The following is a 20,063-nucleotide window of genomic DNA, read 5'->3' as shown; positions in this document are numbered from 1 at the left end:
ATATTAAACTATTATATTGGTAATTCTATCTTATTTTTTCCATAGTTTTACTCATAAATCTGTTATAGTAAATACACGGCAGATGCTAGAAATAGGCGTGCATTTCTGAAAAAGTTCAATGAACCGAAAGATTATTGCAACTGTACTTCTCTGGTCAACTTTATCCGTTAGAAGTAGTTGCCTACTTCCGCGGATAAATGTTCGTTTCTATCCTTAAGTCAACATGTATTGACCTACCACGGTAAACTTTACGTTTATATGCACTCGTTCACGGTGGTATCCGAGGATAGCCACACGTCACCGAATCGTGATTCTCGAGAACTCCAAGTTCGATGTTGTAACCTCCATCAAAGCCAGAAGTTCTCGACTTCGTGAGGTTGAACATTTCTAGCATTTCAACATCTGTAAAAGATAAAATACTATCTATATTTCTATAGTCCTTGATTTCATTATTTCATTATACTGTTTTTATTATTTAATTCAAAAACCATACGAAACGAATAAAGTTAAGGCATTTGATACTGCATTTGATACAAAGCAGGATATTTGATACATAATTCTAATCATTAGAATTTCATTTAGTACAAATATACATAAATGCGACATGTAATTCAATATTCATCATTAAATGGTTTCAATAGATTCAACATAGATTCAAATTTTGTGTTATAGTTGTATAATCATTTAATATCTAGTAAATAATATGTTACTCAATAGACGAGATTAAATTAATTTTAAGTAAATATTTTTGGAAATTATTATAGTAAGCAGTTTATTTTAGAAAATATATAGAGCTATTTGTGAAACACATATTGCACATTTGATTTATACAAAATAACTGAAATAGCTACCATTTAATATTATCAGCGAATACGAATATAAAATTGAATTGTAACAGGAAACTTTTTATCACTTATTATTGAAGTCTTCCTAGATATTTTAAAGATAGTGATATGCAGAGCGAATACTACATTACCGGATCGTATACGATGGCGTGGATGAAAAAGCACACCAGTCATGGAGAACATCCGGTTGCTCACGCCAACGGATGTACGACGATGTGCGCGTGAAGTAAATCAAAACTTGGCTTTCGCCGATTGACAGTTGCGCGTTGTTCGCGCGCGGCGAGATTTACCGCAATTCCAAACGAGCTACCAGCAAGTAGCGCGACTTCGTGGCAGACCGGTTGCACTCGGCGGATCTTTAAAGCACCGCTTCAGCCGATGGAAAACACTTGTTAGCGCTCGGCGAGCGAATAAAGTGGTGCCTGTCCGAACTAAATGTAGATACATCTTTTATACGCGCTATCGCCAGCATCTGCAGCCTGCGATCGAGCTCTCTTTTGCTCTCTTTTCTCTCCTCTTCTCTTCTCTTCTCACACGCACTCCACACTGACCTCTTGCTCTATCTCTCTTCTCTCTTTCTCTCTCTCTCTCTCTCTCTATTTCTGTTCTCTCTTTTTTTTTTCTTTCTGTCTCTTTCTCGAGGCGTGTTTTGCCAACTGTTGGTATGTGGCCTGCGGTCAGAGTTTTTCGTAATACTTTAAAATCTTATATATTATACTATTGAGTTCCTCCTCTCTTGCGCCGACAAATATCGGATACTTTTACTATCATACGCTCATAAGAAAAATATTACAGTCAATATTTGGCTAAAAGAAACATGAATTTCTGTAAAGAATGTTGATTCGTTACTGCTAATTAAATATATTTTTCAAAGATTGGTGTGTCAGTTATAATTTGTATGGTTTCTCACTTTTGTTAATTATCTCAACATTAGAATCAAAATATGTATTATAGATTAAAAATGCTAGATAAAAATTATATAAGTAACAAACTCATTGAATTTTCTTATATTAAATTTTATTTTTAATGTCGTTCTAGAAAAAAAAAATATATATATATATAATACGTAATCTATATCAGTTAAAATAATTTTTTATATAAACTAAAATAAAAACTTGGTTATTTGAAATCAACATCCAATTTAAAGTAATTACACATTAATAAAAGATATGTTAATAGATAAATATATTAATTTTTTTCGCGACATAACGGAAATTATTTTAATCGTCACATTTAATTTGTTGTTCCAAAATCATATTTGATGATAATCGTGGAAAACAATGAAATTATCAAGATAAGAAGTACAATGCAAACGCAGGTGTATAATTGTTACACACATCTTCGTGACACGAGTCATGTAAAAACGAAAGACACGTAAGAATTAGCCTGCTAGTGCGACTGGATGGACAAGGATAAGCCGCGATGGCGTACCATCGCCGTTAATTAATACCGTGAGTTAATTATGCCACAGAGCAAGACAATGTTGTCTATATTGTATCTACTTTATTCGCGCAACCTGTTAATAACAGGTAATCGTAGATTTACTTAACTAGAAGCGCTACAGGTGTTCACAAAAGTGTTATAGTGTTTTAGCGCGGCTCAGCGAGAGTCGAGTCATTGATTAGAGAATTAAATTAAAGGTCAGACAGGCATAATTTATGTTAGAATGCTTGGACCGTCGATGAAGGAAGAATACTGAGAGAAAATGAAATAGTTCTGGCATACTATAAATTTGGCAACTTTTGCAATTGAAGTACCCGTAATTAGTTTTACAAAGTAATAGAAACTAAAGTAGTGCTGAATGTTAAAATATATAATGTAAAAATATAGTAACAAATTGTATGCGCTATTAATTGGTAGTGAAATAGTGACTCAACTACATTGAGTAGGGCTTCATGCAAATAGATAACAATTACATTTTTTTAGTTTAGACAAAAACTTTTTTTTAATAAAGCACTCTATATTACGTAATTAATTAATCAATGTTGAGGAAACTTTAAGGAATACATTAAAAACCTTTTCTCTAAAGTCGCTCAGCACGAGCAATGCGCGGTTGCAATAAAAGGCGCAGCGTTGGTTTCGAACTTGCAAGACAAAAATAAATAAGAAATGCATACATAAATTTGTAACTATGTATTATAAAGCTTTAATAACAATAAATACATTAAGAACTAAGAAAATACAGTAATATTAAATTTGTATAGTAATATTAAATTAAATTTGTAATTCATTATATGGTTAATATTAGTATATCCTTTTAGTTTACTCGATCTAGTATTCTTATTAGAATTTAATAATGTGTATATAGTTGAGACGTTATTTCACTATAAATTTATAGTTACTGAACGACATTTTTCTCTGAGTGAGAACACGGAAATCGTGAAAAATATGGCAAATAAATATAAAAAGACGACGAGTAAAAAATTTATAATAACACGCACGTTAATTAATACGATGATAGTACGGATAATATAATAAATAAACACGGAAATCTTCGTACAAGAATAAATTACATGTCATAGCCGTCGCTATCGATTACATTATATGAATGCAGATTCTTATCTTATCAGGTTACATCTATCAGTTTTTGTTATAACTTGTACATTTCAATTGATACTAGAAATTTAAAATGTCTATTATATGTTCGAAGCTAGATGTTCATTGCTTTAAATAATTCAATCTTGAATTACTAATTTATACTATATATGTACTTGCATATATACCATATTTGTAGTCTTTTTGAAATGCGTGACGAATTATTTTTTCGGATTATAAACGCAATTAAAACTACTCTAGTAATCGTGAATTAAATTGACAAGCAATTTTTTATAATTTGATGCTACAATCAAGCATCATATTATATAAATAATATGTTGACTAAATGAATTTAATTAACTTAATGAATTTATTGCGAAAAATATTTCCTATTTAGGCTTCGCATATATTCCTGATTTTATAAGCTGAATTTCTTGTCTGTATGAATATTTACTTTTTGAGCATTCAAACAATACAATTTTTAATTTTCGTTTATTTTTCAGATGATATATTTTGTATAATTAATACACATTTTTTTGACATATATAATTTTAAGAAACATACAGTATATTTTATTCTTTATAAATTGTTAATTATCCAACAAGAAATGATCGTCAATTAAACGTCGAATTGACGTCAAATTGATGTTGAAATCATCGTATTTATATTGATTCGACATCAATTCGATGACTCATTTCTCACTGGATAATATTTACTTTCAAAAAAAATATTTTCTCTGTACGAATACTTTTTGCACTCACAGGTTGTAGCTGAAAACCGAAAATGTAAATTCATCAATGTCGCTTTCAAAATAGACTGCTAAGTTCATAACGTATAAATTATACTCAATTTGAATTAGTTTTAATCATTTGTATAAGTTTTGTCACTACTCAATAAGTTGTTAATTTAATTAAAACAATGAAGTTAAACAATTTAATTCAAGAAAATATATCGATCAAATACGAAGAAGAACGCCAGTTTATCACAGTCAAAGTTAGATGTTTCTAATAATACAATACATATTTATTTTAAATGAATAATTTTATTTCAGATGAGATTAAGCGCCGATAACTTTCGAACTTTCAACACAAATCAATCTGAAAACATTATTAATTCCCTCCTAAAGAAAATATATTAAATTGGACTAAAATTTAGTTTATTATTTACTAAGCGCGTACGTTATATAATATGGACTTTGAATCACATAAATAAATTGATTTACATTTTGACACGTGGAAGTTAAAAACTTGAATCCGGATTTCTTGTATTTCGTACGAGCGTCCTAAGCCATTAGAACACCGAGGACTTAATTTTAATTTAATCGAAAGGAGAATATTAATTTAGCACTTTTTACTTTATATTAATTGAATAGCTTTTTTCTTACAATTATTTAGCATTTTTAGTACAAGCTATATTTTATATTATCTTGTATATATATTAAATAAAATATGAAGAGTTAATACATCGAACCTCATGAAAGGAAACTCACATTATTACGTTGATGTATGTATATTACGTTACTAGTTACGGACGATCACGTAGAAAATTGACTTTTAACGAGCGGCTGTTTCCTAGATTTTCCGGTGAATTTTACAGTTTCATCTAGGGAAAGGCGTCGATCGCGTAAACAATAGGACGAGGCGCACGTTCGCGGATGTATCGCCCGCGATTTCCCGGCGAACATTATACATAATTAGCAACGCGGGTACCGAGACGGGGAGCGAACAATGGACGGCTCTTTTCGCATGCGACTAAATACGTCAGCGCCACGGTAATTGGCCGACAATTACCATCCGTAGAATCGCGGCAGCATTAAGATGGTATAGCCCAGTAGCACGCAAATATGGGAGCGAAACTTATCTCGCGCAATTTATTTCGACGAGGTCGAGATACCGTCGCGTTGTACGACGCGATGGCGATGTCGACGTCGGCATCTCGTTCTCCGAAAGCGAGCACAGAAATGCGATTAGACAAAAAGATAGCCACGCCGAAATGTGCATAACCCCACTCCATTTCTTGCATATTGTACCTAAAGAGAAATGATACAAGCTAGGTTTTCTATATTTACGAGATTTCTCAAAGACTACGATTTTTGTTTATAATATGTAGTATCACGATATTTTGACCTTAGCAAATATTTTAACCTTACTCATGGATCCAACGTATCTTATGCGATTTTTTACATTGCTGTAACTTTTTTATAGTATAATTTGAAGATCCGGATTGAGGCTGAAGGAAAACATTAACTATATAGATATGATAGGCCTGCAAGAGTATATACAATCCTTTATCTATCATTTTATATTGTTTAAATAATAAAATTTTATTTATTAATTATAAACTTATAATATGTAGATTTTTTTTAAAATATCTCGCGACAGTTCAGATAATTATACTTTTTTGAGCGATTTATATCATACTATTTTTTTTTTATTAGTCCAAAGAGTCAACTAAAAAAATTCTACGGATTTTTTCTTGAACATTAAATTTAAAAATTTGAGAATTTTTTATCGAAAGTAATTATTTTTTGCGAATTTTTCCAATAAAATTTTTTTGAAGCATTGTAATTAATTGAAAATAAAATATTACTTATTTGATTCATATTTTTCTGTCTTTGTCTGACTTCGAGGTATAAATTTCACACGTTTTGAGCTAAAAAATATGTATTCAGTTGAGAGATATGGCGTGACAAAGTTGCAAGGTTTCACAGATCTTGATATGGCCGGGAAGGTAACTAAAAATAATAACGGCCTGCTAAAATTGATGTGAGATCACAATTATCACTTTTTGGATTTTCAATTGAAAATTTCGGCTCTCCGGCAGATGGAAAATCTTCGACTAACGTTATAAATTTTGAATTTTTTAGAATAATTTTACAGTTTCGAAAAGAAATCTCTGACTAGAGAAGAGCCAGATCTGATAATTTTTTTTAGAGAGCACAGAGCAAGTTATAATTTCGGCAGTATATATAGTGGAATCTCCGGCAGGAAAGCCATTGATTTCCAGCAGAACCCTTAAAATGTAGCAATCATGTTCAGTGAGATCTTTATTCCAAAATATCAAATCTTTAATTGCTTGAGAAAATTTTGTAATTGGTTAAGCACTTGTTATTTAAAATTAGGAACGATATATAAATTATATTATTTCCAAACGTTCAATTTATGAGGATCTTGAGATTCTCCGACATTTTACTCAACAATTACGACGAAATGTAATAACGATTATTACATTTGAAACTAATTATTAACATTTTAAATATTTTTTCTATTTTCTTTCTATAATTATTATTGAAAACTTTCTTTAATTATTATTTAAAACTTTTAGAAACATTAATTTGATTTAACAATCATTCTTTTTAATGAACAAATATTTATTTATGGTAAGTAAATGTTTAGTTGGCAGTATTGAACTAAATATTTAAATTATATTAAAATTTGACTATTTTTTTTCTCAATGTACGATTATGCAATTTAGATAAATATTTGATATTTCTGTTTATAAAGAATTATTTCTACCTTCTTTTGAGAAGGAACTTTCCATTCCGCACACGATCCTCTCATTTCCTAAGGAAGCGGCGTATTTCTGCGTCGTGCAAGAAGATAGAACACGACTAACTCTTTTTTCGACGGAGCATTGACGCGGTGGCACTTTAACGGCATTTCAGCGTCGATATCGACAAGAAAAGCGTACGAAGCGAGATTTATCCAACGAGATACACATAAGACGCAGCGGGTGAACGCGGCTTGCCGTTCGTCAGCGAGCCGACAGAGAAAGAGAAGAGAAGAGAGAGAGAGAGAGAGAGAGAGAGAGAGAGAGAGAGAGAGAGAGAGTGTACCACGGATATTTTCTCTCCCCAACACCGCCCCGGCGACAGGCGAGGTTCATAGAAAATTCTATTATTCTATTCTTATCATCGCGCTGACGCGTGGTGCCCGGTATCGACAGACGGATACATAATGCAACGTGAGTTTCCGAGCTTGCGCGCGCGAGTGCATACCTACCGGATGCGGCCACCACTGAGCTTGCATACTGAACACCAAGACCCGTCCACGAAGCCCTCCTACAAAACGTGCTGACTCGTCGTGACGAACGTCGTCGTCGCCGCCGTATGCTGGCTCCTCAACGTGCTCGAACGTGCCGTGCGACGTTGATCGAAGAGAGGGTAGACTTGACGTCTTTACGAGCACCGTACGACGGCATTTGTACGACGGGATTTCTGTAGGAAGACACATCGTCACAGGACGTGAAACATAGGAGTCCGAGATCGGAGATCGAGAATACTTTTAAACTTCTATTAATTCCTTGCCTCGATTTGTCTTTTTTATTCGCGTGCAAATTTTACGTTTTCTCTGCGAATTTAAACGCTTCGTATATAAATAGAGAATTAAATAAACGGTAAATTTTATATATATACATATATATACATACATATATATTATATATATATACGTTAAATACTAGAAGCTAAAGAAAGGAATGATAAACAGTGCCAGATTTCAAGAACACGCCCAAGCAGAACAACAATTTCATTAGTCACGATAAGTTGCTGATTGAAAAATGATTTTTATTAATTATTGTAATTTAAAAATTTTATGTCACGATGACTCGTGTGTTCTGCTTGAAACATTCCATTTGATAGATTGTACAACTTCCACTTGTTCTGCTGTGAAAAGATCAGAGTCTGATCATAATATGAGATTTAAGAGTACATTAATTTACGCAAAGCAAAAAAATGTGCGATATGTAAGGGAATATGAGTGGTGTACGGGTAGTGGAGCACAGGTTTGACATATGTGCGAAATTTAAATTCTCGCGCGTGCCGACGGGGGGTATCGTTTTAATTAACACACCGTCTGTCGTGTCTACTCGACCCCGTCCGTGAGACTAATTCGCCACGTGCAAGAACAATGCATCAGGATCGGCACCCGAGCCCGAGCGATCGACCGAGCGCACGAACGTACGAACATATCTCGAGCTCACGCGGCGCCGCTGATTGCGTGTCGCGGATGTGGATTTGCGCGCGCGATTGAAAGACGACCAACGCGACGCCGCCGCGCCGCCGCGCCGCCGCGCCGCCGCCATCAACAGGGCAACAACGCGCGCTTCGAAATTCTACTAATTCAATGGATAGTCGAGCGTCATCGAGCAACGAGCGTGGGCACCGCCCACGCGTTGCGTAACACGTATTAATTAATTATCGACGTGCACGAGCTTGAGCGCGGGGTCAGCGGGACGCGACAAGGGAACGTTATAAAAACGTGACTTCTGCGTCGAATCTTGGGTATTCGCTTTGGTCGCTTGCGTAATGTTCGCTATATGCAGAATCATTGCATTGCGAGCGAATGCGTATCGGATTGAAGAAGTAGATAATTTGTGATTATACAGATGTTGCTTCGTTGGCATATATCGAGTTCAATCTATTAATAAAAATCGCTTAGGCGTTTTATTTGTCGAAAGAAGTGAGGAGTGAATAATTTTTCCTCGAATATATCGATTATATATATATATATGTACAATTAATGTAAAATTATTTATTCTCAGAACTGTACTCTTATTAATATTTATTAAATATTTCTTTTAAATATTTAATATCTATCATATTATTACTTTATTCTACATCTTGTATACAATTATACAATTCGATAATGCAATTAAGTAATTAGTATAAAGAGCGTGCGTTATGCTATTGTTGATCTAAAACGGCCTATACCTATAGAAAATATATAAATACTAGATTCATAGAATATATTTCTAGATTCATTAAATAGATATCTGTGTATGAATACGTAGGTTACGTAGTAATCGTAACATCGAATTAAAAATGACTGATCATTTATAACAAACAAACCCGAACTTACTGTATTCGCATAACATCTACGTCACATATTCCTATATACACGCAAGTAATAATACAATAAATACATTGAGAAAAGATCAAAATAGAACTTTAAAAAATTAAAACTCTAAAAAAAGAATAAAAATAATAAGAATTAGAAGACAAGACTTGTATATGTTTGATGTACATCGAACAAAATAGTGCAAACTTGTTTTTAAATGTGCAAAATTATTTTTTACCGTGTTATATTTTATTTTTTATTATTACATTTATATTTTTTGTATTTTCTTCTCCAAAAAATTTAAATAACTAAAAGCAATTGAGCAATATTTTGACATACAGATAATTTCGAGTTGAAGCTGTATAATCTGCGCACACTTTCAATTAATTTTTAATTTATTCGATGGAATTTTCCTGAATGTATGGAAACTTTTAATGAAAAATTGCTCGCGTTTTCACGAACAAATGCCGATACAAATGTGCGAGCTGTAATTTTAGACGTTATGCTCTCTCATAGCTGCCGGTGAAAGCACAATAAACCGATTGAGATCACGCCACTTCAGGTCAAGACAATGCAACTATTTGCATATGGCACCGCTCGCGTCTTAACTGTGGCCGCGACGGCGGTTGTGGTCGACGATTTCTGTTGCATACACACATAGAGACGTAAGCCTTTTGCGGGCGACCACATGCTTCTCGTGAGGCTCGTTTGGTATTATTCAAGTATATATTCATTTGCGCAAATGTACATTTAATTGCTCTTTGAAGTGCTTTTATTTAAGAATTTATATTTTATGAAGAAAAAAAGAACGGCAAACGTAACGTACGTTTGAAAGATAATTTTAAATCTGTAAGAATCAAGAAATAAAAAAGTGACGAAATAATGATCGAAATATAGGATTTTATACGAATTCTACGAAGCGCTATTTTTTTTCCATATTAAAAATTCTGGAAACTTTAAAAAATAACTGTACGAATTGTTTGAATAGAAAATGAAAAAGAGAAAAGAAATTAATTTCAATGATCAGTATAATAATTATCGAACACTTTAATTATCGTACTTTATTTAACATTGAAAAAAATTAATGAATTTCTGTGACTGTTTTATTTATCTTACATCGATATCGTGAATATTAATAAAATTATTGCACATAAAATTATACAAGATTGAAGCTACGAATATTTATAAATTTTGTATCATTGTAATATATACGTTTAAAAAATATATCTTGTTTCATACGTATGAAAATAATAGTATTGCGATCACATTCTAACTTTGATGCACGAACGAAAATATCTGCCGAAATCGAAGTCGACGGATTGTGTGTGTTATTGTACTTACGCAACGGGTGCAACGTCCGACTATCGCGCTCGAACGATTTAAATTTAGCCGGCAATGACATTCCTCTTTGAGCATTTTCCTGTATTATAATTGACAATTGTTAACAGTACGTGGCGTATTTTCATTTTATCGTATATCTTTTATACGATAATAAAAGATGCGCCGCAAAAATAAATTAACGACATCGTGCGCTATAAGCACGTTAGATAAACAATATTAATTTAAAAATAATTTATAACGCGTATATCTTCATTATAAATCAATATATAAATTAAGTGGATTGGAACTTGGAATTGAAAAATCTGAAGAAAAATGAGCATAAAAAAATAACGTTTGATAAGAAAAATACTTAACGAGATAAATTATACAATAACATTAAGTATTTACAATTATTATCACGAATGAAATATATGTATAGCATAATGATGTTTCGTTTGAAAATATTAATCACCATTGAGTGGAAAGTTCTTAACATATATGCGGTTTGCTCGTGCATCATGCAATAAAGAACTTGTATGAAGAAAATTTTAAATGTTAATGTATGCCTGCAAGGCATTAGTCAAGTAAGAAGGAAAAACTATCAAAGATAACTTGAAAACAATATGGCGTAGGGAAATTCCTTCGATAATTGTTTCTGCCATTTTATGCAACTCGCGATCTTTCTTTTGTCTCATTCAACATAATTTATAAAAGAGTTTATAAAAAGAATTATTCGTTATTTTCTTATAGATTATTCGACTGAAACATCGTATGTACATATATGCGTCTCGCTTTGTTAGCTTTGCTTGTCGCTTGTAAAAATTCGCAAGATAAGGGTACAATTAAAAAATTGTTTAAATATAAATCGCAAACAACTTTTCTGCAGTTATGTATTTTGCTGCGATATGTCCACTTGTGATATTCCAACATCGTGATATTTGCACAAGCATTATGATTATTATGCACTTTATGAGAACGATAAGAAAATAACGTATATGTGATAATAAAATAATTGCATACAATAAACGCATATTCTGGTAGGCTCATCTTGTTGAAAAAAAAAAAGATAAAATCTTTGTGTGAAAGATTCCAATCAAAAACACATTTATTGCATTGTCTTTGTTGGCATCACTGTCGACTAGATTCGCAACCAGTCTAGTTAAAAAATTATATTGTATTAAATCAGACATAAGACCGATGAATATCTGTGGAATATGATGCAAAGATTGACGCAAAACGAGCGTTCTTATCAACGTGACAGATTGGGAGCACAAAAAATTAATTGCTTTGCTTCAGAAAACGACTCCGCCGTTGTACTTGAATTATATCATAATTCGAAAGCATATTTATAATATTTAATGATAAAATATTTTTAATTGATAAAATTGGTAGCATAATAGATTCTTCTCACGTTTTAAAAAAATATATAAATAATACAGAATGATTTCATGAGATAGAATGTTTTCTTATTTCTTATAGAAATTAACTAGCATTTTAACCATTGCATAATTTATACCTATTAAAAAAATAGATAATTTCAATAGTTTTTAAATCATTGCCATTTTTTAAATTTTCAACTCAAATGCTTGATCAAAAAGTATCCTGAGAAAAAAATGTTATATATATAGATATATTTTATATGTAATTATATATAATTATATATAATTGCATATGGAACACTTTTTTCCCGGAATATTAAAGTAAGAAACATTGGAATAAAGTTATGTAAAGTGAAAAATTAATACTTTAAGGATTAATTAATGATTTTGAACTTACGATTCTACGTACTGAACACGTCATATCAATCATTAAAAAATAATTAATCTATCTAGATACAGATTCATTTTTCGATAATATCTTATCTCTTCATTATCTCTTTTTACATTTTAAGCATTTTTTACATTTTTTTTTGTTTACGCAATTCGTAAGACTTTTTTTTGAAAAAATTATCAGCGCATGGGGAACATTACGAGTTTTGAGAGCCACTGCTCAGTCTGATTGTTGGTTTTTCCCCTCCTCCCATTTCTTCCCCCCTTTTCCTCTTCTCGCGATAGTATTGCAGCCCCGCGTGCGCCGTTGTATTTCATTGTTGTGAACGCATGCAAATTGCGATCCCAGTGCCGGGCCCGAGTATCAATTCTAACAGAATTAATTCGAGTGCAGTCATTGTTTTTTGCGCGTCACAAAAAACCCTCTATACGCGGGCGGCATCGTTTTGCCCCGCTACGAACAATATCCGGTTCATACGAACGGTTGCGCACGTCGCCGATCTCTCCTCACCGCCCCGTGTGTTTCTATGGTAGTGAAATCCCGTTCGAAAATTGAACTATGGGTCGTCGATATAACATCGGCAATCGATCATTTTATTGGTAATTATCGTCAACGTTTTGCCAGTGATGTCAGTGCTCAGCGAACAGCGTCAAAAAAGGATTGAGTAATATAGCGTCGCTAATTCGCAGAACTGAATGCCCGTGTTTCATCACGCGATAGCTTCCAGTGAATAACCTCGCTTTCAGTGACAAATAACCAAAATAGTACGACTATTAGGGTTTGAAAAATGTAGAAAATATCAAAAATTTGTAAAACTACGCGAACCATTGTTTACATTGCAGTTATGTGTTTAAATTGTTCAATGTAGAAAACTAAATTAAAGGAAAGTTGGAAAAATATATTTGATGACATAAAAAAAAACTTATAAAAATCTTACCTATAATTAAAAAATAATATTTAAAATATTGACATTTAAATTGTTCAATGTAGAAAAATAAATTAAAGGAAAGTTGGAAAAATATATTTGATGACATAAAAAAAAACTTATAAAAATCTTACCTACCTATAATTAAAAAATAATATTTAAAATATTGACATTTAAATTGTTCAATGTAGAAAAATAAATTAAAGGAAAGTTGGAAAAATATATTTGATAACATAAAAAAAAGACTCATAAAAATCTTACCTACCTATAATATTAAAAAATAATATTTAAAATATTGACATTTAAAAGTAGATTTTAATATTTTAAAAAATATTGAAATTTTAAAATACAATATTAAAATCTATCCTCATAAAAATTGGCGTATACTTTAATGTGAATTTGATATTTATGTTACAGAAAGATGATTTCACAGCCGTCAGTTCAGCATTGCGCCAATATCTTCCTGAAAAAGATACTCCGTATATTTTGGACGTCGACCTCGATTTCTTTAGTACTAAAAACCCGTTCAAGGATCTTCATGAACGCGTAAACCTCTATGACAAGTTGGCTCCTTTGTTTACGTATAAGAGGACGGAATCAAATGATCCAGAGGTAAGTTTGTCTTAAATTTATACGAAAAAGAAAATGATTTAATTTTTTTTAATTAAGAAAGCATTATATAACAATATATTTCTAATAATTAAACAATAAGATGTGTACGAATCAAAATCGTAACCATCAAATTATAGGACTTCAATATATATATTTTTTTTTTCGAAATTTTGCTTCGAAACATCGCCGATAAAAAATAAAGGTGAATTTAAATTTACGTTGTTTCATAGAGGAATAACAAAAATTAAATTAAATTAAATTAAAGAAGCAATGACACCAGTTATGTAACTGTATGAGTCGCGTGATGGAGGATGTCTTGCTTCTTTAAATACATTAGAACGAATTAATTATCTGTGTACCTATCTACATACGAAATTTTGTCAATCGTGTTTTATAAATACTGACGCTGCTGAGGAATAGCTTGACTAAAGTCGAAACGTAAAAATTACAATTTAAAACGCTGACTCCGTACGGCTCTTTTTTTAACAATTGTTTAGTTTATTTTTTTAAGAATAAGAAGTCTGGTCGTTTTATTATTTTTAATGTACCATCTTATATATAAAAAGTAAACTTGCGAATTGTCCATCATACACAATCAAACAATAATCTCATTATTAATCACATTATTTTCAAATTTTTTAAAAATCGTATTATTTTTACAAAATAAAAGACCAAAAAAATCAATCAAACAGAAAATATTATTCCTCTCTCTCTCTCATGCTTTCTAACAATGAAAGCTCTTTGTAGAATAAAAGACTGGAATAATTCTAAAAAATCGTACAAAGATAATTTTCGGTCGCAATTTGGTTGCTATAAGACTATAACTTCTAAAATTTTGAAGAAACGATGAACGTATTATATTAACTCATTTAACGCAAAATAATGAAGCATCGTATAAAAACAATCTATGTTGATTTGTTGCAAACTTTGTCCCAAACACGTCCTCTATACTGAGTTCTGTCTTATTTTGTGCGCATTCGAAAAATTAAGAATACATAATTCAATACAAGATCAAAAGAGAAAAAGACGCGAAGAAAGAGACACAAGAATATGATCAGTTATGAAATATCTGATTTCACGGAAATTTGATTGGGTAGGAAAACGAGGGGGTGAGAGATCGGGTAAATCGCAACCGAACCGGGTAGCTTTAGAAGCGATGGAATTTCGCGAGTAAGAGGATGGGAGGTACCGGCAACGAGCGGAAGATTTGCGAATAATTAGGTGGACCGACAATAGCCGTAGTCCCGTGACAGGCCGGATACACAATGTGGCCTGCCACCAGCGGGATAATAGACAGAGAAGAACGACTCTATGGGGTTTTAGGATTCGACGGACATAATGGCACTGGCCTATTGTCTACGTAGCTGCAGACTGCCAACATCCGCCTCCGGGGTCGACCATGTCGGCTCATCTGCATACCAGCTTACAACCCTTCAGCCGTTTAGTTCCGAGCATCGAAACGTTAATTCTGCTCCGGCTACGCTATTCGTCAATGAATCTCGATCGCGTGCTATTATTAGTACTGTGCCGTATCGTTTGACGAAATGAGACATTTTTAGTTAATTAAAATCGATATAATGCGTATTCAATTTAATTCTCACGTGATATTCGATGTGCACACACGACTTTCGTTCTCGATAAATCGTTCTCGATAAATTTCCGATGAATTCTCGTTATTTGAAAAGATTCGCGATAAATTCGATTTAAAACTGTTTTATTAGATATGTTGGATATTTTTAGCAGCACTGTTTATAAAGAGGGTCGTTGATCGGCAATATTTTCCGTCATTCTTATTTTACGATACGATCAATATGTCCCAGATTGCTCGTAAATAATCCGCACGATATTGATGTTGACAGGAAATAAATATAAATTTATACTCGATTAGAATAACTGACTCAAGTAACACTGTAGGCCCACTTAAATTCTTTTGTTATTATCATACGATGCGTAGAACAGTAAATTATTTCTAATTTAAATATGCAAATATTAACACACTATTATATGTTTTTTTATATAATTTAAATTTATGTTTGTATAAATTTGAATTAAATGATTTAAAATATAACTTTTTTTTAGAAGTTAAAAAAAAAACCTAATCATTCTCTACATTCGCAGCAGCTTTTATAAACAAAGTATGATTTGCCGTAATATATTGTACGTAATTATTAAACGCGCTGAATTTTGGGAGCAGCTAGTCAGTGTTGTAGCTGAATTTACTTAATTATCGGATTATGGTAACTAACATCATGCGTTGAATGTATAACAAATTTTGTCGATGAAATGGAAATGTTAATTGCGTCGTCATTTATAAAGCGCAACAGTATGTTATTTGAATTTATAAATAAATTACAAACGAGTTTAATTACAAATATACATGTTTATATAATATAATACTAATATAAATATATAAATATGCTATATATTTATATTATTTTTATAATAAATTAATAAATACATAAATGAAATAATTATATTTATAGCGGAAATCATTTGTTTATAAATTGCCGCTGTGAAAGATTTAATGAAAAAGTATTTTTTCACATTGATTTATTCACAAAAATTTTGTTGTATTTCGCTTTAAGTTTTATATTCTACTTTAATAATCAAAATTAAATTTTCTAACAGAAAATTTATAAAGAATTATAAGGAATGTGCAACAAATATATTAACAAAGTAACAAGCATATTATAAATTTACAGCTCTTCACACAAGTTTTTCTCTCTCTCTCTCTCTCTCTCTCTCTCTCTCTCTCTCTCTCTCATATTATTTGCATAAGGTTTCGCATCTTTCAGGTGTCTTTCTATAACCGATATATATACAACGGTTGCTGCATATTTTGTGAATCCTACTTTGCATATCTCCAATTGTCGAAAAACCTTTGATCGTTTGTAATTTCTCACGGAGTTCCACGCCGTCCTGCATGCCATTTAGAAAACATCTCAGCTATCCTCCTATATTCGAAATTGCTGATTTCAAGGTCGAACAATTTAACTTCTCACCGTGGGATTTCGACAAGATGCATACCCTTGAACGTAGAACGCAGTCAAGCTTTGACATCCGGAATTGCTTTACCGTTATGTTAATGTAACGAATCGCGCCATTTAAATACATGCCGATTAAATATTCGGTTCTTTTCGGTCTACGTGTACCATGGAGGATAAGTCCAGTTTCTGCTTTCAGCGCGATGATAATGCAATGCAAGAGAATGATACGACCGTTGCCTCTTCAAGATCAATCTTTTTTAATCGAAAATCAGCACTTGATTTTTTATTAAATTATTTTTTTTTAATCTCTATCTTGGTGTTTTTCTTTATCTTTAGATAGAAGAGATTGCAGAGAGAAAATCTGAGAATACCTGAGTAATTGTAACTTTTTATAAATATTAAATTACGATTAATCGATAAGTATGCTGTAGTCTCTTTTGCGGAAATTTTTTTATTTTTATATACATACTATATGTCTATATCTATATATGTTGATGCGCAGACCTGATTTCGATTTAATGTATGCGGGTCAAACGGCGCTACCTGTCTTACCCTGAGAACTTGGCGGTGCATTGTGATTGTAATCGCCGGCTGCAGGTCACCCCGTAGTCTAACCGAGGTCAGGGTCATTCCTGAATTATTTAAATTACGCAATCCACATTCCTTCGTTCAGGCTCGTACAAATGTGCCGCTCGCGCCATAGTTCGTGATCTTTTGTAAAGAATAATAATTACGTGGAAGAATCACAGAGTCAGCCTTTTGTAAGAAAACAACTAACCGCATGTTGTGTCTACGATTAAAACGCGTTTCAGGCTTCAATATTGATTTTATTTATGATCCAAAATTCCTACAAAAGGGGGTAACTTTTCAGCATAAATGTGTTCAATCACGACGGAAATCTTCCTAGATTAATTATCCATTTTTATTTGTAAATAATTAATCCTTAATAAAGATGATTTAGATTGAATACATTTTTAGATTATGTATGTCAATAAAATCATGAAACTGATATAAATCGTTATAAGCGAATCTTTTAAGACACGAACTGTAATACAAAAAATTCGATCAAACATATTTATGCTTCATTTAGCTTATATTTATAACTGCTTTGTGTTAATTCTCGACATTATGGACGTTGGGTCCATTTTCTTCAGTTAGTTCTTGAGTTAATCGACACGTATGAAGTCTTGAACGGTAGTCCGCGGGGTGTATTTTGCGCAACTCCTTTCTCAGGATCTGCCACGCGATGTCCCACTGAGATCCGTACGAAAGAAGAAACGACGCAAGCGGGGGGTCCGATATGCAAAGCGAGATCCGTTTTTTGGCCGCCTCGAATATTGATGTATAGCCAAGTATGTAAATGAGCGTGAGAATGCAGCTCGTGCCGGATGATGGTGCGAATAGGCGAACCGGAAGCCAGTTCCCCCATCCTTCGTAGCTCCTGGTTGCTTTTGCGGTGCATTCATTCTTCCTCCAAAACGGTATATATACTTTTGTCATTGACTTTTTCGAACGAAGATGTAAATACAAAATACCTTCCTTGTGTCGAAAACTTGACACAAAAACATTTGTAATTATACAACGTTTTTCAATCTGTAAAAATGTACTTCGCAGAAAAGCAATTGTAACATCCCACTTAAAATGTACAATTTGTTGTGTTAAATTCCTATTATAAATCATACTTTCTCTATAACATAAAATCTGTACTTTCGTTTGTTATATATATATATATATATATATATATATAACAAAATACTCCAAAAAAAGTACATTGTTTAACAATGGCGTAAGGGATTGACTCGGCCTAAATTGGTACTCTGGTTTCAAAAGCGGAAGCGAGCTATTCTGCTAGCATTTGTCCATCCAACTGGTTCTGCCAATTTCGCCAGAATTTATTGGATTGATCTAGCTGTTTGACTAGAATAACCACAGCATATTCTGATAGAATAATATATGGTTTACCAACGTACACATATGTATGTGCCATGTTATTGTATCTAACAGGTATGGAACTAATATTACCAAAATATTGATTGATATAATTTAGAAGAAATAAATATTTCGTATTTATACAAATATTTTTTTATTTTTATATAGATTTTCAAAATATTTTGGTTATATTTGCAAAAAAGATTTTATTATGTTACTTTTAGAATTATAAAAGCAATGCTCGCTTTTTGCTTATCATAGTTCTTTTAATTATTTTTTTAAAAGATTAAAAAAAATATTTTATCATTGAACAGTCCGCGATCGTAATGATAAAAATTAGTTGATTCTAGTCGTAGCATTTAATTTGTTTCTATCAATGAATCCGAATTTTGCAACATATCGGAAATGCAGTTTCAGTAGAAAATGCAGGAGCGGACTCAAAGAGCAATAATGCCATCTTCGGCAAGATTTTATCACCCCTTTATTCTCTCATTTCCCTTTTACTTTTGCACCCTGTCTCGCCATCTCGTTTGCTCTCACAACAGCCTTCTGCTGCTGAAATATCTGTTTAAACCTGCACGAGGTACGAAAACGGGACGGAGATAAACAACAAGGAATTAAATATACAATAAAGTGCGGAGTCCGGACAGCGAAAGGGCGTGGTGGGGTGGCGAGGTGGTAAAAGAGGGAAACTCCTTTACCGGCCGCCATTCCGCCTCACTCACCCTCTCGTGCTCCCCAACCCTGGGCCACCCGCATAAATAAATCCAATTGGCTCAAATAAAATGTACGAAACGAAGTCGCGCCAATGGCCGGGCTATATTTTATTTTCTCTCATTTTCCCTTCCTCTCGTGCGGCGCTTTCGCTCTTTCTCGCTTTTCCTTCTCCGCCCACTCTCGCATCATCCCTTTCCGCATTCGTCTGTAGTTCTTTTTCTCTCGTTTTGCTCTCTCGTCCGCTTCTATCCCTGCGACGACGGTAGGATAATTCAATCTCGACTTTTCACGGATTTCCCATCAAAGGAGACATACCGGTTACGAGCTGAGAGATTTCTCTTTCTCGGCGCGTCTGCAGTTGCTCTGACTTTTTGAATCGAAACCGTCCTTATTTCTTATTCGGTTTTATCAACCACCCCTTTCATACATTTTCTGTCACCACAATATACACCTTTGAACTTATGTCATTATTTCATATTAATATTTATAATATTATTGTTTTATATATATATCGTAATGTTATATGTTATAACATTCCAATTTATTTATAATTGATTTACACACGGACGCGTATTATTCATATTAA

The 20,063-nt window shown here is 32.7% G+C and overlaps 1 protein-coding gene and 1 long non-coding RNA gene across 11 annotated transcripts in view; one reads left to right on the top strand and one right to left on the bottom strand.

Moving 5' to 3' along the window:
• Positions 1 to 12,903, bottom strand: part of LOC105144969 (uncharacterized) — a 57,618-nt gene extending 44,715 nt beyond the window's left edge. Inside the window, exons 1-4 of one of the 10 annotated variants that reach the window (XR_846013.2) lie at positions 8,231 to 9,481; positions 7,378 to 7,596; positions 977 to 1,516; positions 238 to 402 (exon numbers count right to left, since the gene is read on the bottom strand). This is a non-coding gene — a long non-coding RNA (uncharacterized LOC105144969). The other 9 variants (XR_015544331.1, XR_015544332.1, XR_846012.2 and 6 more) reach the window with 9 other exon arrangements.
• Positions 1 to 20,063, top strand: part of MESR6 (misexpression suppressor of ras 6) — a 697,505-nt gene that overhangs the window by 444,317 nt on the left and 233,125 nt on the right. Inside the window, exon 5 of the mRNA XM_011054241.2 lies at positions 13,650 to 13,844. Within this exon, the coding sequence (XP_011052543.1) occupies positions 13,650 to 13,844 (195 nt within the window). The remainder of the gene's footprint in view (positions 1 to 13,649; positions 13,845 to 20,063) is intronic.

The sequence above is a fragment of the Acromyrmex echinatior genome, chromosome 3 (assembly GCF_024713525.1).
Source record: "Acromyrmex echinatior isolate Ae372 chromosome 3, ASM2471352v2, whole genome shotgun sequence".
NCBI classification, from domain to species: domain Eukaryota; kingdom Metazoa; phylum Arthropoda; class Insecta; order Hymenoptera; family Formicidae; genus Acromyrmex; species Acromyrmex echinatior.
Note: the sequence above shows the minus strand (reverse complement) of the source record. Positions and strands in the feature narration are given on the sequence as shown.